This window comes from Peromyscus maniculatus, chromosome 16 (genome assembly GCF_049852395.1).
Source record: "Peromyscus maniculatus bairdii isolate BWxNUB_F1_BW_parent chromosome 16, HU_Pman_BW_mat_3.1, whole genome shotgun sequence".
NCBI lineage: Eukaryota > Metazoa > Chordata > Mammalia > Rodentia > Cricetidae > Peromyscus > Peromyscus maniculatus.
The window spans coordinates 36,880,311-36,904,899 of NC_134867.1; the positions used below are offsets into that span (position 1 = coordinate 36,880,311).

The window sequence follows — 24,589 nt, forward strand, 5'->3', positions numbered from 1 at the left end:
TCTTACAACATTGGCTCTCAGTAACCTTTTGGATTTGTAGGTGCTATAGTGGCAGGTTTTTTTTCCCCCTCAGGGTCATCCTATTTTGAATGCAATCACAAAGTCGGAATCCAGAGATATTTTGCTTTTTAGAGGTAGGATCTCTCTATGTAGCTCTGGGTAGCTCAGCATTCATTACATAGACTAGGCTGGCCTTGAACTTGCAGCGATCCCCTGCCTCTCCTTCCTCACTTCTGAGCTTTTGAATATACAACCACATCCATCTCAAGAATGAATTTTATACTCTAATACTACAGGGAAATTTATTCAGAGGAAACTATGTTCAAATTTCCCTGGAAACTATGAATATTTTCCTTAGTTGTCTTGAATTTTAAGAAGTTAAACAGCATCATATTTAAGTCAATATTTTACTAATTCACTGTAGATAAAATTCAAATAAATGGCTTCAATTAGGTAAATCAAGTTTACTGCAGCAACATATATCTCATGTCTACTTTGTTATTTGGGGTACCTCTCCCTTAATAAAAAATACGATTTTTTTTTAGGTATCACACTTTGATTGCTGATAAACTGATTTTATGGAATAACTGGCAGGAAGAGATTTTTTAACAGCTTTTGTTGCCTCTGACTATAATTAGAGATGAATACTTACTTGTAAAGTTTGTCCCTAAACTTACAAATTTCACTAATTCTTTGGTAATATCTAACTCTTTGGCTATTCTATTCCTTGGTTTATTTTCTTAAAAAATTCTGTGTATTTGGGTACAGTGTTACATACATGCAAGATGTAGGAAGCTGGGGCAAAAGGATAGTGAATTTAAGGCCATCTTGGCTACAGAGGGAGATCCTGTCCCAGAACACAAGAATGTTATGTGCTTGTGCACATGTGTGTGCACACACATAGATGTATATGGTATATGTATGTATATGATATTCAGAGGTACATATGTGTGAAAGTGCATGTTCTTTGAGTACCAGCACACACATGCCATTCTTACAAGTAGAAATCAGAGATCAACCTTGAGTGTTGGCCCTCACTTTCTACTTTGTTTAAGAAAAGAGATAGAGCCGGGCGGTGGTGGCACACGCCTTTAATCCCAGCACTTGGGAGGCAGAGGCAGGTGGATCTCTGTGAGTTCGAGGCCAGCCTGGGCTACAGAGTGAGTTCCAGGAAAGGTGCAAAGCTACACAGAGAAACCCTGACTCAGAAAACCAAAAAAAAAAAAAAAAAAAAAAAAAAGAAAGAAAATATATATTTGTTCCTCACCACTAATACACACCCCAGGCTATGTTGGTCAGCAAGACAGGGGATTCTCTTGTTTCTGTTCCCCATTTCACTATAGAAGCTCCACAATGTACCCAGATATACATTTTGAAGTTTTGAAGATTGAAGCTCAGGTCCTTATGCTTGCTTGGAAAGCACATTACTCATGGAATCATCTCCCCACCATGCATGTGTGTACACACACACACACACACACACACACACACACACACACACACACACACACACACAATTTTTTAAAGATTCATTTATTTTCAGTTTAGTTGTGTTTTTGCCTGTATGTATTTATAGTATGTGCATGCCTGCTGCCAATGGATGACATAAGAGCACGTAAGATCCCCTAGAACTGGAGTTACAAGGCTGAACCAACCTGTGGATTATGGAAAGCAAACTTGGGCCCTCTGAAAGAGCAGCAAACATTCTTAACCACCAAACCATCTGTCCAGCCCTTAAACGCATATATTTTAGAGAACATTTTTACGGTTCTTTCCCTAATTTGTGTGTTTGTTTTTAATATGTGGGTCCTTCAGTTTTGTTTCCCTTTCTCCTGTTCCTAACCGTGTCGATCACAGTTCTAATATGCTTTAGTGAGCTTACTCTACAGTTTGAAGTCTTGGTTGGCTCCTCATTTACTGCTGCATTTGGTGTTTTGGGGGGTGCTTTGTTTCCTTATGTGGTTTATGATTCTTAATAGATTTCTCTTAGGATCCTTTCTGTCTTGTGGACTAATTTTGATCTTGCTTCCCCACAATCTTCGGTCTTAGGCCTTTAGAGTCAGTCTCGATTTTGTTTTTCCAGTATGAGGTTTTCATGCCATGAAGTAAAACTTTAGAATGCACATTTGTGTAAATCTGAGATTTTGATTTTTATCATGGAATCATTTTCTTTTATTACCTCCTCAAAGGCTCTGTTTCAAGATCAGCTTCCTTGTCGAGTCTGAGGGTGGTCTGAGTTTTTTGTCTCTATAGTCAAAAGAGCGAGGGTTTCACACACTTATTTCATAGCTTCTCATCTTAGCTGCTTGCTCATGCACATCAGTGAAGACAATGACTTAGCAAATTAATGCATAAACACAGTGCGTCCTCTCGGTTCTCAGGTGTGGCCAGTTGATCATGACTCCTGTGACCCTCGGTAGTCTTATCTGATTGTTCAATTACGTTCAAATACTTTCTGTATCCTTTTGATTTCTCTCTCATATCTTCTCTCAGGTCTTCTGATCCATGCCTTACTTTCAGCTAAGACATCATTCTGAGTTCTCTTGGCTTCTCACCTGCAACATCACAGACCTCCAAATAGTCTCTTAATTCCACATCTCTCCTTTCAGAAATCCAAAGGAGGTGTGTCACTATTACGATAGTATCAGATTTCATCTTTTATTTAGGGTTTAAGACAATCAAAATATGATAAGTAATTATTTTCTTTCTCTTACATCCATTCTATTATTCACTGTTTCACTATGTCTGCATTAAAGAAATCCATCACATTTTGAATTTACATGGAATGATAAAGTTAAAAATAGTGAGTATTAATGACTTAACAAAGCTATTATTCAATTTTAAAAGTTTATCTAAGATTGGTAAGATTGATGACTGTTTACAACTACCTAAATACATTTGGGTAAGGCTGGTACAGTACCTGGAAATTACTGGTTGGTAGAAGATTTGCAATTGGACAGAATTTAATGCCACCGTGTTTAAGAAGGTGCATAGATACTGCTGCACTGTAAAGAATGTAAAAATGTTTTTTTACTTAGTATATGAACAGCAAAATATGAGTAGAGAATGTATTCTAATCCCCCTAGTGACCAACATGGTTTTTGGTTTTGAAATAATTTTTTCACACAATCTCAAAATGCAATGCAAGTAATATTTCTGTCTTCACTTTGTGGATGAGAAGCATGACATTTGGAGACAGTGAACTTCTCCAAGTTCCACAGTTACCTAGTGACAAAGACAGGACTTCGTCAACTTTATTCCGATCTTCTAGACATTCTACATCTATACTCCTGGAAAAATTATGATTTTGCTATGGTTTCAGGAGTTCAATTTTGGAAATGTATTCTTGAACCATTTTAAAGTGTAACACATTCTCCTCAGGAGGGGCGTGCAACATCACCGGATACGCAGCGAGTGATTCATGCAATCAGATAGTCTTCACCAGAAAAGGTTCCTAGGTTATACCGAAGAGAGATTTATGACTGAGGAGAAAAAAAAAAAAAGACTGACTCTAAGAAAAGGCTCAAATATTTTCTCCCCTGCCAGGTTACAGGAGAGCCAGCTGCCTCAATGCAGGATAAACAAAACACTCATCAGTGTAGTTGTCAAATATAGGTGGGGAGAGAGAGCTCAGCATGAGGGGAGGGGAGAAGAGGTGCAGAGTGTGCTCAAGTGTGTGTGAAGGCAGCATGTGCTGTCCCCGGACCGAGAGTCTCTTCCATGTCCATCTGGAACTGTTCATCATCATTACCTCTGTATTTCTCAACCTCTCCACTCAACCACAGACAATCACTTACACAGAGGAAGCAGAAAACCTTGGTTGAGCCTGCTTCTTAAAATTCAAGTGACTGGGATTTTTAATTGCAGGAAAATTTTGCCTTCAGGTGAATGTACACAAATGACTTGGATAATTATCATGAAATTAAACTTCTTGTAACTTTTAGCATTAAAAAATATTAATATATCACTACCACCACCACCACTATAACCATCACTACCAGCGCCACTATCACCATGATCACCACTACCAACATGACCATCACCATGACCGCCACTACCAAGACTACCATGACCACCACTACTACCACCACCAGTATGTTTACCACTACCACCACCACTATGACAAACCACCACCACCACCACCACCACCACCACCACCACCACCACCACCATCATGACTAACACCATCACCTCCACCACCACCATCACCTCCACCACCACCATTGTTTAGTAGTGCTGGGAGTCAGACCCAGAACCTCTGCATATGCTAGGCAAGTCTTCTCACTTTGAGCCAGCACCCCACCCTAACCCCATTGTCTCATGTTATTAAAAATTTTGTGTTACAAGGATGATTCTGCAAAGTCCATGTGCTGTCTTTATAAACAGTTCAAAAATAGCTCAGCCTGTAGTTTGTAGCCTTGGCTCCATGTAAGGAGCATGAAGTCAAACAAGGTACTTGTTACTATTGGACATCCCTACTGTTTTCCTTTTTTATGGGCAGAGAACAGAGTCATGTGCATAGCCCAAGTACGCTCATCTTCACCTCTCTGAGCATTTGGCCATGGAACTGGAGCTAGGTGTTCTTTGTGCCGTTGGCTTCCCTCTCTGGCATGCTGCCTGGATAGTGGGAGCCAGCCAGTGCCTCACCCGGCTTTATGGCCCCATTACTGAAAGGTAGACGGCCCTGTAGGTAACTGGGTGTGCAGAAGCTGGGAGGCAATTTTTTTTTTCTGGAGAGCTGCTCACAGCTGTAATTCTCAACAATGGGGTGAAAAATGTAAATTCTTAGACATCCTTCGTAGTTGTGGTTTTACACAAAGCAGCTTGAACAATAAAGATAATTTAATTGAAGACTGTGAAAATAGCTAATGAAACCCTAGGAAGAGTGAAAATCAGGTCCAGCAACAACAACATCCAGTTGGTCAAGGTGCCAGGAACATCTCCCCAGCCTCACTCTTGTTCTTCTTTCTGGGTGAACTTCTGTCTTTTCCTGCAGATAGTTTTTTTCCCCACAAAGCTATGAAAATCTCCTGTGTTCTACATCTTGCCACTGAAGGAGGAGGAGCTTGATATTTTCCCCAAGTCCTAAGCAAGATGCATCCTTAGATACACCTCATCTGATACAACAGAATAAGTCCAGAGAAACTTCTTGATGGCTTGACCTGAAAATAGGTCCATGTAAGGCCCATACAGTATATGTCTACAATATACTCCTGTGTGAGCAGGTCTTAATTATTGTTTGATTTTGTTCAATTGAGACAAACAAAGTCTTTCTGACCTCAAATTTGCAATCCTCCGGCCTCAGTTTCCTTAATGTTGCAGGTATATATCATCATGCCTGGTTACAAACTTTAATTTTTTTCTCTCAAAATATGCTTCTGAACATTCATTTGAAGTTTGAAAATGTGGATGCCAATCCAAAGATGAACTGTCTTGATGTCGGATGAACTGTCTTCAGGTCATAATATAATTTAGGAATGTTTTCCCTTGACCTAGACAACTGTCTAAGTGCAAACACCCTACTTACATCAGTGGGGCTGGCTGTGTCTGAGATGATGTATCATCCAATCATCTCATTCCACATCCCACTGTCTGAACAAAGCTGCAGCAAAAGCTTGGGTAGTCTGTGGTCTAAATATTTTCCTGAGTTTCTACTAGGACAGGGACATGGGTAAGGAAATAGAGGCTACTTCTTTGCCCTCTTTTTTTTTCTACAGTGAGAGGTGCATAGAGTTTCATCTGTGTTTACATTCTCCTAGCTACTCTAGTTATAGCTCCAGACTTTAGTTTCAGGACAAGGTCCCCAGGGAGCAAATACACAAGATCCTTCTCAGCCTTTGAAGGATCTTTTGGTGGAATGACCCTTCAAGATAGATCCTGGTACAGATACAAAGAGGAGCAAGGAAGGGTTGCCTGGTTTGTATGGAGGATGGAGTAAAGCTCTAAAGAGATTTGAGAGAGAAAAAGCAGACAGATAGTGTAAAACTTTATTAGTCTGGCTGTGTGTAGCATGTGGCATTCAGAAAATGGGAGTGTGGGACCAAGCTGATGCTCCTAGCCAGGCAAACACCTATGATGCTTCATCTCTTCACATGGCACCAAGGAGAGCAGGCAGTGGAGGACTTGAGCAAACTCTAGAATGTATTTTTGAGGTCTTGTTGATTCCTTGAATGTGAAACGTACTATGAAAGAAGTCAGTGACAAAGCCCAGGTGTCTGGCCTTAATAATGGTGAAAAGCATTGCCATCTGTGCGCACAGTCTAGAGGTATAGAGTTCTCCATGTGCAGATCCTTTTCTTGGCCCTTGTCATCTCGTGCAGAGATAAAGCCCATCCTCTTCACATTGATGTTTCTTCTAGCTGGACCATCTAGTTTTTATTGAAAATATATTAGAGAGACAGATTAGGGAAATCTCCTTTATCCATTAATGCTGAAGAGTCATTGGTCTCTTCTACCTGGACCAGCCTGCATTGTCTTGAATGTTTCTAAGCATTCTTAACATTACATACATATATAAGCATATGTCAGATTATGTATATGAATTACAAGTATTACTGATTCTTACTCCAATTTTTAAGACCTAAGAATTTATAAGATACCCCTAACTTATATTATGACATCAAGAACTTATATATATTCTTCTACATAAGTTCTGACCAAAAGGATTTGATGATTTGTATATATCTTGAAAATTTGACTATAGGTGAAATAACCCCAGAATGGGGAGGTTGTTGCTATTCCTGTCTATAATTCAGCTTTCTGGAGCAGTGGCCTGGGATACAGCAGGCATCTAGATTCTCGCCTCATAAAACAGCATGAGGTTACTGTTAGTCCTTAATTTTATATCTTTATTATAAGGTAATTCTTTTCTTACTTGATTCTAGGAGTGTTCTCATATTTTTCTTGTGTATTTGTGAAAACTAAATGTTAAAGGATTTAGTATAACAACCATTGGTAAATTATGATGTAAAATCATACTGTGTCTGCAATTAGCCAAGGGACTTTAGTGTGGTTCAATAATATAAAATCACTGGGCTCATAATATTTTAGGACCTGAGTGAGTTTAGCCAAGAACAAAAATTACATTAGCATTCAACCTGAAGCAAAGTAACAATTAATCTAAATTTCAAGGAAATATAAAGCGAGGCATTATGTTGTGACATGGAACATTGACAAAAATAACTCGCCAACTGAATATTAAGTAGATTCTAAACTGGTGGTTAATCAAAAAATTGGCAAGTTTTTGTTTAATTCTCTTATGTGCCAGTGTCTGTCCTGAAGTCTCAGCTTTAATTTTATTTGAGGTATTAAGAACACCTGAGATAGTGGTTCTTAAAAGATGATTGTGTCTTTCCCAATAATCAATATCTTCAGTTTATTCTGCATGCAGCCTTCTGGATATATAACGTTTAAGCATTGTGATCACATTTTTAAAGTAATTTCACTATGGTAACTGAACATGTGTTATAGTTAGTTTGGGGGACTAAAAGATATGCTTAAGTCCTGAGCCTGAAACCTGTGAATGTTACATTATTTAGAGTTAGGATCTTTGTAGATTTTGACAGGTGAAGATGTGCTCTTATCTATTCAGATGGGCCCTGATCCTATGACTGGTGTACTTGTAGAGGAAAATTTAGACTCTCTCTCTCTCTCTCTCTCTCTCTCTCTCTCTCTCTCTCTCTCTCTCTCTCTCTCACACACACACACACACACACACACACACACACACATACACACACGCACGCACGTGCACCTACATACATGAACGCCATTGGAAGAAAAAGGCAAGGAGAGTGCCATGTGGTAATGAGGTAGAAACTGGATTGATGCATCTGTAAACCACAGAATGCCAAGAATTGTTGAAACCACCAGAAACCTGGGGATGGGGAGGCTGTGATTTGTTTTTTCTATAGCCTCCAAGGGGATCATAGGTCTGCCGGTGTCTTGATTTGGGACTTTTGGTTTATAGACTGTTTCAGAATAAATTGCTGGTCTATGCTACCCAACTCATGGGTCTTTGCTACTAGAGTCTTAGGAATTTGACACAACAGATTTGTTTGAAAATAAATGCATTTAATTGGCATCAATGATAATTTTCCTAGGAGCATTTTTTATGAAGTAGTCAGATGAGTAGGGTATTATAAGCTAATTTTCAATACTAAGTTTTATAAATAGTTAAAACATTCCACTTAGTAATGTTTCTTTCTAAATTTTTTTAAATTGTCCTAACATAAAGCAAGATACCCAGAAAACTGGGGTGAAACAGACTCTTCCCCAAAGAGCCATGTATATGAGACTAAATTTTCAACATCAGCTGCTTCTTCCTATTCTTTTGTTTGTGTCTTCAGGTACCTCCTGAGGGCTGCATTTGTCACTGATCTGGTCAACATATGAAGCACTGAGCTAGATGCTGTGGATAACTCACAGGAAGACAAACCTTGTCTTCCCTTACAGAGATTACTCTGGCATCTAAAGTTAATGTTAAAAATAAGTCACATAGGCCTTGGAGAGTCTATAAAATTCAGTTTTCACTATGTGCTGTAGTTAAAATTGTTTTTATAAAACCATTTAATTTTTTTAGCATTACTTGGTCATGCATACTTATTCAACAGAGGAAAGATGAGAATTTGGGGGAGCATTTGGCTTTTTTGGTCTTATCTAATATTGCTACTATTATAAAAATCTTCCTGTATGTGGGATCTAAAATTTTATGTCTACTTGGCTGGGGAAAAAGTATCATATGGTGTGGAGTAAAGCTAATTAATAGGTTAATTATCTTTTGGGTAATTAACTGATTGTGTCACTGTAGTTTATTCAATACTTCTTATCTGTCTTAAAATAATTATTTTCCTCATCTCTTAAAAACTCTGTATTTTGAAAAATAATATATTTTTGTGACTCTCAAGATCAAACCTAGGGCCTTGCAATTATCAAGCTTTGTCGTCAGCCCCTAAGTCAGCTCTTTAGAAAAGCAAATGGTCATCTGATAATTAAGACACATTTTCTTATTCTAAAAACAATACTAAATTGCACTCTATTTACTCAGCTTATATTATGTAGTAGTGATTAATACAGTTCCCAATTTTTTTTGTCTAAGCAAAATAGTATTTAGTTGCTTTTTGCAACCTGTTTCCCAAGTTATCCTCAGACATTTTCCTTTAACTGAAAGATTCGTGAGAAGCTGTTCCCATATACCAGTTCTACCATGATGTTATTCACAAGATTATTATTCTTTGTAAGACATGGGAATAAAATTAATGACTCATTTCTTTCATCAAAAAGTTTAACTATATCCCACATACTGCCATCTATCTTGCTAAATCTTTATGTGCTTGATGATTCTGCAAATCAGTAAAAATTATCTTTTTTTGTTTCAATTTCCACCTTTTTTTTTGTTTTAGTCAGTTTTGAATACAAGGAAGCTGCTTCTGCGTGGGAGTGGCAGGAGAAGTGAGAGAACCCCATGGAAGACACCCAGGACCTAAATGAGCAATCAGTAAGTCTCAATTCAACCTCAGTTCTGCTTTAAAACAAGATGCTAAGACTACTCTCCAAGCATTCTTAGAAATGAATCTGTTGCCTGAAGTAAGGTTTGGGGTTTCATATATTCTGTTGATTTTTGAATTCTCTTGTATGGCCATAAAATAGGCCTTTGGCAATGTGTGTTGTTCCTGCTTAATGATGATGTCACATTTTGATGTCTCCCTTGGTGCTCCATTTGGACAGTCTGAGGTTGGAAGACTAGGGTGTTGAAATCATGCTGTGTGTTTAGACAGTCTGAGCAATTTTATGCACTTCCTTTGTTATGTTTTGTTCCAAAAATGCTGGATGGTTTATATACTGTTGGCTATCGGGAGTATAATAGGAGAGAGGATATTATTAGCATGCCGATTGCTCATCTCATGGATGAAAACCACAGCACTCAAGGGCTTTCCTTATTTTACCGGATTTAACAGGACCAAGAATGTGGCAGTTTGGTAACAATCCTATTAACATTCTGTCTTCCTGTATGGAGACGCTTGATCTGGCTTTTCCTTTTGCCTCATTAGTAGGGTCTCAATGACATTAATCCATTTTTGTGTGCCACTAGGGGCATAGACTGCTGGAAACTGCCATGCTAACCATTCTGCACACAGAAAACTAGTGAGGTCACAGGGAAGAAGACATAGATATCACCAAGAGTGTGTTCCACAGGCAGAGCTATTCCTCCTTAGCTTGTCCGATCATGTTTGACCTTAAAGTCTAAGGTTTCCCAGGGACAACCGAGGACAAGATGGTTGTGTATAACAATGTAGCTATAGAAAAGGTGCATGCAGTGCATTTCAGTTTAAAATAAGAAGCAATGTGTGTCTTGGTAAAAAAGTTGCTATTCTAAACTGATTCAATTTGTTTTCTAGAAGATAATTAAACACACACACATATATATTGATGTTTAAAATTTTATACCCAGAGATTACCTTAGTGTGATTTTGTTATGTAATTATAACACTACTCATTTCCTATAACATCCTAAGAAACACATGAAGAGCAATCACAATGCTGCGAAACTTGAAATCAACCAGGAAATGTAGGAGTCTTGAAAACTGTCTGGTTTCATAGACAAACCTGACAATGACAAGCAAGGGCTTTAAAACAGTCTCCAAAAGTACTGGTTACTGAATTAAATATGTACGGCTAGCACTCTAGGTAGCAAGTAGATTCTAGTCATCATGATGTCTGTCTCTCTCCCACATGCCTTTGTATGTTTGAAGCTCTTGCTGGGATCAGATTTCTGTGAGTGATCATGATCCTGGAGGCCAACAGTGAATGATGCCATCACCTGAGAGCTATGATATATACTTTGTACTAATAGTCTGAAAATCACGTGTGTGTGTGTGTGTGTGTGTGTGTGTGTGTGTGTGTGTATGTGTGTGTGTGTGTGTATTAGGTGATCCAATGTCTAAATATTTTTAGAGATTGAGGAATTGGACAAAAAGTATTAGAGGGAAGAGTCCGAGAGAAGCAGGGTGACTCATTCATTAGTTACTCTAGGGAATGTATACACATGAGGAAGATTATCTACTTTATTTTCTAATATTTCTTAAATAAAAAAATCACAATATGATTACATCATTTTTCCCCACTTCCCTTTCTTTCTCTGACCCTTCCCATGTACCTCTTTACTCTTTCTCAAATTCATGACTGCTTCAATGCAGTTGAAGTTAAGGAAAACATATATTTACACTTAACATGAGGCTAAGATGTTACTGAAGGTTTTAGATCACTTTTGACCAAACAATGCCCACAATTTATGAATTGTGTTTATCATTCACTGGTTTCCTTTCAGTAATATTTCAGGGTTGACACTGTCTAACCATTTTTTTAAAGCTCTTAGAGATGCTACTGTGCAGCCAGGTGGAAGAATCAAATATCTAGAGTGATCTCTCTAGCTTCTGGCCTGACTCCATTTTCTGAGCTTAAACTTTGCACACACATAGACCAGTCCATTCATCTCATAAGTGTGTAGACGGATACTGAGAAGTGGTAATGAATTCTCAGGTTGTTGTGGCTGGATGATGCAAACTTGAAACTTCTGAGTGATCTTTTGACTCCAAGTTCATGGCTTTCTTCCTCATTCCACTATGTCTGACGATGGAACAGTTTGTATTGTGTCTATGGACAGGTCAAAGAAACTAAGACTGTCCCCTTTCTGATAAAATAACTCATTTTTGAACTAAGTCATCAAATAACTTTAAATCTTCTTTAATGTATTAATTTCTCAAAACTTTTAGAAAAGTACAGCATTTATTAAAATATAGAATAAACGTGATGAGATTGCAGTTCACAAGATGAAAATTTCGGGCATAGACACACAAATAGTAAGTGTGATTTGTGAGGCATGCATGCTCCATCCAGCACTTTCCACACTTTCTTCTTGATCTTCACCATAGCCTTGCAATGTAAATCTAAGGGCTACCATTTCACAGATGGAGATGTTATCCAGACAGTGTTAAGGTCAAACAGTGGTTAAGGACCAGAAATTAAAATTGAACATACTTTCATCTTGCTCTAAAATCTGTACTGGATTTTTCATGATATAACATAGTATTGGTAGTTAAAGGCTTGAGCTGTAGGGTTGGACATTACTTGCAAATACTTTATAAACAGTGAGAAATCACTTAGACTCATCCTCATCTGTAGAGTGGGGAGGATGGTAGAAACTTGTGGCATGATATACTAGTGTGTACTTCATTAATTATTCATTAAGATTAATACCTGTTCTAAATAACTTGAGGGTCATATGAGATCGTTCAATCAGTAAAATACCTGCAGCACAAATATGAGGACCTGAGTTCTGATTCCCAGAACACACATTAAAAAGCTCAATGTGGTAGCTTAGTTATAACTCCAGCCTGCAGAGACAGGCTGATCCAGGGAGCACACTGGCCAGCCAGTCTAACCAGTCCATAAGCTCTATACTGTCTGAGAGATTGTCTCAAAAAATGGTGGAGAGCAATAGAGTAAGACATCCAATGACATCAAGTTGTGCACCCTATAGGTACACTCACATATTTGCACATGTACATGCATGCATACACACATAACCTTGCACATCCGCATACATAGCACAACAGACACACACACACACACACACACACACACACACACACACACACACACTACTTGTGATAGGAGATCTTCAATAAATATTCCTTCTTTTTTGCCTAGCCAACTCTTTTCTGGACCTTCCTACCTAGAGGTTTACAGATCCACAAACCCAGCAGATTAAAACCATCCTCACCAGCTCTCCTGTCCCTCCATTGTCCTCCTTCTCTCCTCTAATGCATATCACTGGCTTCTGTGAATGTATTCAGTATCCCCTCCACAGCTGTAGTAAAACCACAATAGCAGCAGCAGCAGCAGCAGCAGCAGCAGCAGCAGCAGCAGCAGCAGCAGCAGCAGCAGCACCCTCTCAAGATCTGTCTTTTTTCTCTACCTCACCATCAACATAGTCAGCCATGCTGGGGAGGCCATGTTGCATTGGCCACGTGGATGAGCCACAGTTGTATCAGGTGCCTCTGCAGTGTGCTGTGGTGACCCTTTGGCATTATCTTTAGCCTAGCATTCACCCCTAAGAACTGAAACCTAATCTGTTTACTTGCTAGTCTAACTTGTGGATTATAAACTACTGAAGACCAATGGCAAGTCCTGCCTGCATTGAACTGTCAGAATTCTTGCGGATGTCCACAAACATTTTCTCTTAAAATGCTGCTATGTTTTTTGATGAGGCACGTCAGTGAATGGCCTGACAAGTTTTAGAAAGCCAAGATACGTTTCTCAGAATACGTAACCTTACCATGAATTTGCATTTGACTCACATTTGAGAAAAACTCCATAGAGAATCTAGTAACAGTTTACCTGCGTATTATCAAAACATATCTTCTTTCATGTCTATTTGCATTGTATTTGGTTCTTATTTTGCAGTTTAGCTAACAGCATCTAGAAAGTTTTAGGGCAATTAGAAATAAGACTTAACTTTCCTAAAAAGAAGTAAGACTTACATTTCCTAGAATTCTGTCATAAGTTTCTATTCCAGAGTTGCTTTTAGAAGAAGTATAAGCTTATTATCATTTTTAATTAAAAAGTTATTCTTTTTGTGTGACTTGTCTCTTTTAAATTAATTTTTTTGTATGTTAGTGTTTTGCTTGAATTTTATGTCTGTGCACGTATATGCACATGCCTGGCTCTCCAAAAGAGGCCAGGAAAGAATACTGGATCCCTTGGGACTGGAGTTACAGACAGTTTTGAGCTGCCAGGTGTGTGCTGAGAATTGAACCTGGGACCTCAGTAAGAACCACAGGTGCTCTTAACCGAGCCATCTCTTCAGCCTCTAAAAACTTTATTTTTGATAACTGAGAAAGCTATAAGTTTAGACCATACTTAGCAATACTTCCCTTGATATTGTGAATTATATTATATTTCTGGAATTCAACTAAAGAATAGACAATTTGCAGTATTTTTTATAATGCCTGTAAATTCCTTATAAATCCTATACAAGATGTATAAAGTTCTATTTTGATGGAGTGGGATACTACTGCAGATTTTTTTTGCCTTTTGTATCATTCATTCAGACTAATGTGATGATGTCTGGTCTAAATTTACAATCAAGCTAGAAGGCTTGAAAATAAAAAGTTTATTAACTTAAAATATTATATGTTATACCATAATTTTAAGTATTATAGGTTACAGAGTATAATATTAGTGGGTACTCATGAAGCAAAATGAGTAAGTTATAGTTCATGGTAGAATTGTCTTCTTTAAATGTTCTATATCAAGGGCCTGAACATTCCTGTCCATTTCAACATTGTTGCTAATTCAGTCTACTTGTCAGTACAATATTTTATTAATTATTACTTCTATAACACTTGAGAAGTTTAATTTAATGTCAAAACTATTTCACAAATATCAAACTGGACACCATAAGGAGAATTTAACTGTGTGACATTTCCCTAAATTTGGAGAGCCATCATTAGGTTTTACTTCTGATAATATGTAGTTGGGGCAGGACATCTAGAAGTTTAGTCTGGAAAGAAGAAGGTGTCAGAGCTTCAGATTTGCTGCTTCTGTGCTGGATAGTTGTCAGGCTCACAGAGAAGTTCTAGTTTATGAGCTAGAAGCAAATAAGACCTAGGATATCTTTGAATGCCCAAAGTCTCTTATTTGGACATACAGTTTACATGCCATATTGTGTTGACCCAGGAATTCTATCTTATGAATGAAAGAAAAATGATTGTTGATAGTGGGAATATAGTGGGTTTCTTCTGTGCTTTACCAATGGAGACTTGGGGAAAATGAACGAATGTAACTTCGGCACATGGAAAACTTCATTGATGAAAAGAGCTATCACTAATGGCACCATTCTGAATGCTTTATGTGACTACTCATTCAGCCTCATTGTGGTAAGTGCTGTCATAGCCCCAATCTGAAGATGATTCACTAAAACTGAGCTTAGATGATTACTGGAGGTTGGTGATTGATGGAAAGCTATTGGACTGTCAACTGAAAGTCTTATGCCTAAATCTAGTCTGCTTTGATCAACTCAAATGGTGTTCAGATACCTCAGTACTTTGAAATATGTATTAAAAAATCAAATTGATTATAGTTTATTTAAATGTCAATCGATTGTATTAAATATGGGTTTTAGTGAGAAGTGTAATTTATTCCATCATAATTACAAACCAACTTCATTAGTTATCATTTTAATGAGCAGTTCTAAGGCTGCAAAATGTATGGAATTAAATAAAATTCAACAGTTTCCATAAATAAATATTCATGGATCACAGGTTGATGTCTAGGAAACATGCTCAACTATAAGTTAAAAGATAAGATCACAGAATTTCTATCCTGCTGCACAGTTTAGTTTAGCATGTGATGGCATATTGCATCCATGTCAATTCTTCAGTTGATTTGGACAGTTGCTGTTAATTTGTTAAGTGATTATTTGTGGAGCATTGTTGTGTTTGAAGCATGATTTCAGGGTACTTGGGAAATAAATTCAGAAGACATCACTAATCTTGCAACTTGTATGATAGTGTAGGGGAAAGCATTAAACAAACTATGCAGAAAGTAGTAATGCAAAGAAAAAAAGTATGTCACAAAGGAAGGTAGGAAATGCTTAAGGGGTGGGTTGCATAGGTGAAGGAAAGCTGTGGTTTGGGGAAAGGATCAGAAAGGCCTACTAGAGCAGATGTCATGCAAAGAATCAAAGGAAGTGAAGAGACTAGTTAGGCGAACATCTGAGGCAAGGTCTTTGGGTTTGAGAGACCAGCAACAGAAAATCTTCAGGGTGATAGATGCCTAGCACTTGTGAGGAAGGACAAGGACATCAGTGCTGGTGGAGTGACAGAAAAGGGTAGAGATGAGGTCACAGAGATTATCTGCATGGGAGGATGCAGGTGTTCCCAGGTCATTGAAAGATGTTTAGCATTTGCTTAGTGGCATCTAAAATGATGGGAGGATCTTGAGCTCAGAGATATTTGAGAAGTTCTTGAGAAATGGGAAAGATGAATGTAATGTAATCTGTTGAAAAATATACAACAAGGAGAATAATTCACTGATAAACATGCTAACATTCTTTGAGCAGCACCATGCTAAGTGCTTTGAGGCCATGCTGTGACATGAATTTTTAAAAGGTGACCCTGACTTTCAGTCCGAAATGGATTAACAAGGATAGTATTATTTGACAAGCTGGCAATAGAGGTGGTGAGAAGTGCTGGGTTCAGACACTGTTTTGAAGACAAGAATGAGACTTGTTGATACAGTTGGATGCACACTGTTAGGAAAGGAAAGGAGTCACAGGTGATTTCTACTCTCTGTCCTGAGTACAGGGAGGGAGGGATAAGATTGACATTGATCGAGATGGGATGGCTTGAAAAGACTAGACTAGGGTGGCGATTGGGAGCTGCATTTTAGACACAATGGCAGAGACAATGCTGTTTTCACTAATCTTGTTCTACAATCTTCTTTACTCATGTATCTCTCTGCTCTTGTCAGTCTTCTTCCATGAGGACCAGGCCATATAACACGTTCTAGTCTGGAATCCAAGGGCATGGGCTATAGGTATTATTTCCAGGATGAGACTGTGAAAGTCCATGCATATTTCTTTGGTTCATCTCTTCCCATAGGGTGATGAATGAGTAAGAATCTGGATAGCTCAGGCACCGCATGGGGGACAGATTCTCATGAAACTAATAGGGGCATGTGAAATTCTACCTGCTGTTAGCCACGAAGAAGAAATGTTGTAGAGTCAGATGTCACCATCTGGGACTGAAGTGAGGAGGTTAGACTGGACCTCCTGTACAGATTGGAGACTTCCAGGTATTGGGGGAAACTGGAGAAAGAAAATTGATGGAAACAATTTAGACAAAAGAGTTGAGTTTAGTTAGAGAAAAACTAAAAGAGTGAAACCATTGGATCCTACATATTTAGGGATCATGAAGATGACAGTCATTCTATAAGATAGAAGATAATTGCTTGGACCTGCTGCCCAAACTCATAAGACTGAATTGTTCCGTTATGATCTATTTCCACATGTAGCCAATTTTTGTTTGTTGTGCTCCCTTCCAACATTTCTATCAGTCACATATCCAGGTTTTGATTACTGTGCTCATCTATGTCTGAGGGTAGAAAGGACCAGCATACATTTATAAACAGGTACTGGCTATATCACTCAGTTCAAGATTTCCATCAAGGTTACCAAAAACCATAAAATATTTAGAATGAAATATTTCTTATCAAAGAGTTATCATTTGTCATTACTACACTTGTAAACGTAACATATAGGCATTCTGTCTTGGCAAAGAATTAGACCGCAGCATCATGTGTCTTATCCTCAACATCATTCATGTTCAAGTTGGTTAACTCTGCTGTGAGGTGGCAGTGAAGGGACTGTCCTGTACAAGGAAGGATGCTTAGCAGCATCTCTGATATATACCCACTAGATGTCAGTAGCAGCCCCTTCCTTTTTTGTGTAACAATTAAAAAAATATCTTGAGACATTATCAAATATCTTCTGCAAAGGGAGGGGGTACCACGGATAGTGATCTGCAGCACTCTTGACTTCAGGGAGTTACTTATTTATAATCTTGAATATAGTATCTAAAAATATTTGAGTTAGATTCACTGAACTTTCAATATGACATGTTGTAAAACATCACTGAAGGGCCTAGGATGGAGAAACAAAAACATAACACAGAGTATAAGAAAGAAAACAAAATAATATTGCAACAGGAATGGATTAGACTTTATAGTACTATCCAATTACCAGGAAAAGCATTCTCAGGAACAGCTCACATATAGGATTCAGTCATACCTTCAGTGGCACTTCAAATGGTGGGATAAATTACATCCTACCCTGGGAAACATAAACCTAAATATATCTCAGAGGTACACAACATAAGTGGGTAATGTTTGCTTTTGAGCCCAGGATGGATTGGAATTTCCAGATTAGAAGTGCTAGGGGAATGAGGATGTGGGGAATGGGTAGTACAGTTGAATGGACTGAAAAGAACTTTAAAGTCAAACTGATGTAGTCCTGTTCCTGGGCAGCCAGCAGGATGGCATCACTGTGCAACATGCAGAGACATGTTAGATGTTGTTACCTTTCTGTCTCTGAACTTCCAACTCAGACATAATCATATCAGTTTTGAGCAAGTAATAGAGGTAAGACAGTATTTTGGGAAAATTAACTTGCGATGACTGTTAATGAGGAATGAGAAGTCTTCATTGTCGAGATGTTTCTATGGTGAAATGAAGTCTAGGAAAAAGGCAGCAGATAAATCTCGAAGACTACTAAATTTGTGAAGTAAGTGTGGGAGGGTAACTTAGGGGCACTTGAAGCTGGTTTTGCATGAACTCAAAGGATCTTTGAACTTAAAAGGAAAACATCATATATAGTATTTTTGCTTTTCTAGAAATAATCTCTGTACAAACTAATCATTTACACTGAAATATGAAGACAGACATGTACATCTGTTCAATATGCAAACATATAGTTCAATAAAATCTTTTTTTAAATTTTATAATTTATAATTTATTTTTACATATCAGCCATGGATACCCTTGTCCTCCCCCCCCCCCCCCGTCCCCATCTTCCCCCCATTCCCATCTCCTCTAGGGCAAAGACTCCTCTGGGGATTGAGTTCAACCTGGTAGATTCAGCTCAGGCAGGTCCAGTCCCCTCCTCCCAGGCTGTGCTAAGTGTCCCTGTATAAGCCCCAGGTTCCAAACAGCCAGCTCATGCACTGAGGACAGATTCCAGTCCCACTGCCTGGATGCCTCCCAAAGAGTTCAAGCTAATCAACTGTCTTATTTATCCAGAGGGCCTGATCCAGTTGGGGGCTCCTCAGCCATTGGTTCATAGTTCATGTGTTTTCATTCATTTGGCTATTTGTCCTGTGCTTTTTCCAATCTTGGTCTCAACAATTTTCTCCATATAAACCCTCCTCTTTCTTGCCAATTGGACTCCTGGAGCTCCACCTGGGGCCTGGTCATGGATCTCTGCATCCAGTTCCTTCAGTCATTGGATGAGGTTTCTAGCATGACAATTAGGGTGGTTGGCCATCCTATCACCAGAGTAGGTCAGTTCGGGCTTTCTCTCGACCATTGCCAGCAGTCTATTGTGGAGGTATCTTTGTGGATTTCTGTGGACCTCTCTAGCACTTTGCTTCTTCCTATTCTCATGTGGTCTTCATTTATCATGGTCTCTTATTTCAATAAAATCTTATAGAAACTGGTAGTAGACTACTAACCATGCTCTGGTAATCTGTGGCCCAAAAGATTGTGGAAAATGACAAAAGGGCAAGATGAATGGAAGGAACTTGAGGAGGAGGAGGAGGAGTTGCTGAACTTGATAACTAACTGGCCTGAGTTCATAGGAGGAAGGGTAGGTGTTGAAATGGAGACAGAAAGGAATTATGTGGAGTTGCTTAGGAGATGTCATAAACGGAGCTCAGGAGTGAGTGGGAGTCAAGACATAAGGAAAGAGAAAAGCATGTCTGAGTGTTAGATTTTTTTTTTTTAGAACATGTCAAACTATCAATTGGTGAAACTCTGTTGGGCTGTGAGGGACTTAGGGTACCCATGGGGAGCAAAACAGTACTTCCTTTCAGGGGTGTTTTTGAGAGGAAACAATGTCTAAGACAAGGACAGAAGAAAAGAGCACAGTCTTAGGAGACTAGTATGAAGTAATAGAGGAGAGGAACTGGGAGAGACTGAAAAGAAGATAACTAGTGGGACAAGAGTTCCCAGAGCCATGGACCAAGAGAACTTTCTGGAAGATTAGTTACTACTGTGTGTATTTGAAGAAGTCAAGCAGATGGGGACTGAGAAAGAGGCTGTTTCACTTGTTGATCAGAAAGTCATGGGTGGCATTTCAGAATGAAGTCCCATTAGTGATGTGGCAAGAAAAGGCATGTGGAAGATAATATGGAAGGAAGAGAGAGCTTGGAAGCTTAAAGAGAAACTGGGTGGTAATTTAAGAGGGACCTGTGCACAGCTGAGGACAGGCTTGAGAAGGGAGCCATCCATGGATAATATGCTCATGTTTTGTCTAAGGGATGATGGGACTTGATGGAGAACAGAAAAGAGACAACTTGATGGTTGAGGGCTTTAATACTCTGACTCTAGGAATGTTAGACCATGTATCATCAAGAATTCCAAGACACTTTCCCATGTGGTACTAGTTTTGTCAGTAATGCTGAAGCCGAGTACATTTGTTCATACAAAGTCAGGAAGTACATGGGAACAGAGTAGGATCAAGGGCTTAACTAGTATCAAGAAGATTTGCCATAGCCATTGTTCAAAAGTGGTAGGTGATCTGAAACCCAGCACATAAATAATTCAGGTCTTTCCAGCTTTCTTTTTAGCAAAATATAGGTCATTGACTAAGACTTATACTGTGTGTTGGCACTGAAAGTTTATGTATTTTTCATTGAGATCATCAAGAAAAGAGAAAAACAGCTACTGAATAATGAAAATGTTGTTATCAACAGGAGCTGCTTGAGTGATATTTACTGGATATCAGCATTGATAACATAACTATTTTTGTTGATGTAACTAAATCAAGTTTGATGCAAGTATGAGACTGAAGCTATTAGAGGTAGACTTAAAAATGTTTAAAGTTGATTCTCTGTTCAGGTTTCTTCAGGATGCAGAAAAGGCTTGTAAGGGGTTAACTTGTGGGAAAGCTCATGTTAACTCTCTTGGCAGGAAGTAGGATAGCGGATTAGAAGAAGAGTGCAGACAAATAAACTAGAGTTGAAAAAGAGAGCAAACATCAACTCCTTACTCTGTGGTTTTCATTTAAGCTCATCTGCAGTGGATATACATGAGCAGTCACATACACCTAGGGTCTGAGTCACAGATGCCCACCCTGACTTTTGTGTTGCATGCACTGACTGCCACGCTCTTTATCAGTGTTATAAATAAATGCACACATAATGCATGTAAGCATACAAACTAATTCACTTATCACAATGAGATTAGGTGGACGTTATTGCTGTCCCTTAGATTCTAGTCCAGAGGGCCATCTTTGGAGTAGGTGAAGGAGTAGAATTTGAACTCAAGGGGTCTACCTCAAGAGATGGCAAACTTAAGTGCTTAGACAAAACTTACTTATTTTTCATTCCCCACCCATGACTCCACCTTTAACAGAAAGCCTTCAACAGTGTTTTAAAATTTTAATACATGAGATGGAAAATATTAGATCTGTGTCAATTTTTTTCTTATTAACCTTTCCTCTAATTCACATCTCCATCATACCAGAAACCGTGCAGAGAGGGTAAACTGAGGACAATGTGAGATAGATCATGCTTATTTCTCAATTTACTGATTAAATAAAAAGACATCGGGTGAAATTTGGTGATTATAATGTTTTTTTTTTTTTCTGCAAGACAGAGGGTTCAAAGGTGCCCTTTCATTTCTTACGCAATAAATTTCTTGCCAAGTTTATCTCTTTTTCATCTTGCCACACTTAATGTGAGGGCTAGAGGACTTGTTGCATAGGCGGAAGGGATAGATTACACTCTCCGAATAATTTATTATATGAAGGCAAGTTGGACTGACAGGATCTGTACTCCCTTTATAGCAAGAGCAGCAAGGCTTCTTGACTGACTCCAACACCCGTGCCTAATGTTTGAAAGCGTGGTTGTGCCTAGAGTTTCTTGACATTTGGGTAAGGTTCTGAAAACCGTATGGAACAACTCTTGCTTCATATAAGCATTTACTAAATTATTGTGTTTGAACTCTAGCTGCAATTGGCAGCTTGGGGTCATTTTAAAGCACTCAGAAAGGTGTGAAGCATCCTACTTTACATGTTTGTTTTTCTCCTAGTTATTATTTACTGCTCAATCAGCATTAGCAGTAGACAAATAATTTGGCTGCTAAGTTACGCTGGTATAGAATTTCAAAGGGCCTTATTAGAGAGAGATGTAATTTCATCCTCTGGTCCTTTTATATAACAGAGTGCATATCTGGGTTACTTCATTTTGACCCGGAATTAAACAGTGGACTTAAATTGTGAACAGGAAGTTAAAATATTTGCTCAATAAAAATTTGAAAAGACAGTGTGGTTGCTTTTGAAGTTGCTAAGGATGTCTTTATATTTCATAGTATTACACTCTTAATTCAGATAACTCTCCTCTGAATAAGTCCGACAATTCTGATTGTGTGGGTTTATTTTAAAAAACATGTAAATGAATAAATTTGATAACTAATACATTCAATGGATATTTAACAATAATGCCTTTGCAAAATTGATGCATATGTATGTGTATGTATATGATTTTGCATATTGCTTAACTATATTGCCATTGTTGAGGGATGATACCAGAGAAAATGTGGAATAGATGTCATGTGGTAGCAATGCTTCAAGTATTAATATTAAAGAAAGTAAGAATGGAGGCCCATACATTCAAGAAAAGGAGTCTTTATAGGTTCCGTGTTGAGAAGTTGAAAGGACCATGCTGGGATGCTCCTACGCCAGTTTACAGGAAATATTGTCTTTTGAATTCTACTACAGCTGTACCCCCTCACTCTAATGCTGACTGCTTTCACTTCACCTGGTGTTCTATAATTTGAATATTATCCATACCAATTCTTCTTTGGATGTTTCTATCCTGCTTGTAAGATTGTGAACTTCTTATTTTCTTTTCATGAAGTCGAATTTTTACTGGTCAGGATTCCAGTGAGGCTGATTTAGTTTCCCCTCATTTTTTTTTTTTTTTGCTTTTATGTCTTGAATTTTCAGTCATTCAGAATTATAGGACTTGCATCCTGCTCCAGGAAAGTAGTTCTGCGAGTGACAGCCTCTGTGAAGAATCACAAGAGGTATTTAAATGGTGGTAGTAAATAACTTGTCATAGGAAGCCAACAAGACTTTCTAGAGTGCCCATCTGTTAGATGTTTATAGTAGACATTGTTAGCTATGGTTTTGCTTTCCAAGGTTTCAGGTACAGGCAGTTCAACCATGGTCCAAAAATACTGAATGGAGAGCCCCAGACATAAACAGTTTATACACTTTCAATTGGGAACCCTTCTAAGTACAGTGATAACAATCTCACATCCCCTCATTTTATTCTCCTGGGATGTGAGCCATCCCTGTGCCCAGCAAATTCATGCTTCACTTACTACCTGTCTTTTAGTTACCTAGTAGCATTCTCTGTTCCCTCTGGTACCCGACTCTTGGGGAAGGATACCAGAGGATCCTTATCAATGGATAAGGACTTCATTGTGCTTGTCTTGAAGCACATTATTAAATAGACTACCATTATATCATAAGCCCCATTCTTTTTTTTTTCATTTTTCGTTATTAAGAAATTTTCTACTCCATATACTATCCACAAACCCCTTCCTCCCTCCTCCTACTCCCCAGCCCTCTCTCCCAAGCTACCCCGCATCCCCACATCCTCCAAATCGAGGTCTCCCATGGGGAGTCAGCAGAGCCCAGCACACTGAGCCTAGGCAGGTCCAAGCCCCTTCCCACTGCACCAAGGCTGTGCAAGGTGTCACACCACAGGCACCAGGTTCCAGAAGCCTGCCCATAGACCAGGGACAGATCCTGATTCCCCTGCCTGGGTGCCCCCCAAACAGTTCGAGCCAACACAACTGTCTTCCATATCCATAGGGCCTAGTCCAGTCCCATGGGGGCTCCAAAGCCACCATTCCACAGTTCATGGGCTTCCATTAGTGTGGACAGTCATCTCTGCACTTTCTCCCATCATGATCTCGACGTCCCTCGCCTGCAGTGTCTCTCCTCTCTCTCTCATCAGTTGGATTCCCAGTGCTCAGCCTGGTGCCTGGCCGTGGATCTCTGTATCTGCCTCCATCTGTCACCGGACAAAGTCATAAGCCCCATCTTTCACCTCATTTAATTTAATGGATACACCGTAGCATCTCCTGTTGTCACAAAGAAGGGTCATCATAGCTCAATCTGTTTAGGTCTTTCTCTGTTGTCCAGGTTAGTCCTGAACTCTGATCTGAAGGAGTACTCATGCTTTAGCTTCTTAAATAGCATAGGTTACAGGTATGTGCCTTTATACATGGTTCAATAACATTTTTTTGAAGGGAAAATTGACGCAACTATTTCAGAACATTTTTAAAAAATGCCAGTTTAGTTATTAGTTATGTTCATCCCTCACTGAGTCTGATCTATAAATTAGTTATGCCACAAGTATATATGCATATCAGAAAGCATAACATTTATAGCATTGCATCAATCTGTGGTTTTAGGTATCTCATGAGAAATGGAAGGAAGTGCCTGTAAATAAAGGAAAGAACCTATTGTAGATGAGATAATGATATCTTCCCTCTCTTTTGTTGCCTCAGACACATTCCTTGGCATATAGATTCATCTTTAACAGTGCATCAGGAAAATATAATGATAATTTCTGATGATATATATTTATTTTAGAATGGTGAATCAATTTAGTAATCTTCAGGGGATTAAATTTGACACTAAATGTTAATTGATCTGTAGGTTTAATATTCTTATCTATACTGATTTTCCCCCTTAATTTATGTTATTGTTTCTTACATGAACATTAGAATTTTA

The 24,589-nt window shown here is 38.6% G+C and overlaps 1 protein-coding gene across 7 annotated transcripts in view; it reads left to right on the top strand.

Annotated features, from left to right (window-relative positions):
- Window positions 1-24,589, top strand: part of Eya4 (EYA transcriptional coactivator and phosphatase 4) — a 250,416-nt gene that overhangs the window by 20,918 nt on the left and 204,909 nt on the right. For all 7 annotated transcript variants that reach the window (XM_042262206.2, XM_006980091.4, XM_076552631.1 and 4 more), the window contains exon 2: window positions 9,402-9,496. In XM_042262206.2, the coding sequence (XP_042118140.1) occupies window positions 9,464-9,496 (33 nt within the window). In that variant the 5' untranslated portion in view covers window positions 9,402-9,463. The remainder of the gene's footprint in view (window positions 1-9,401; window positions 9,497-24,589) is intronic.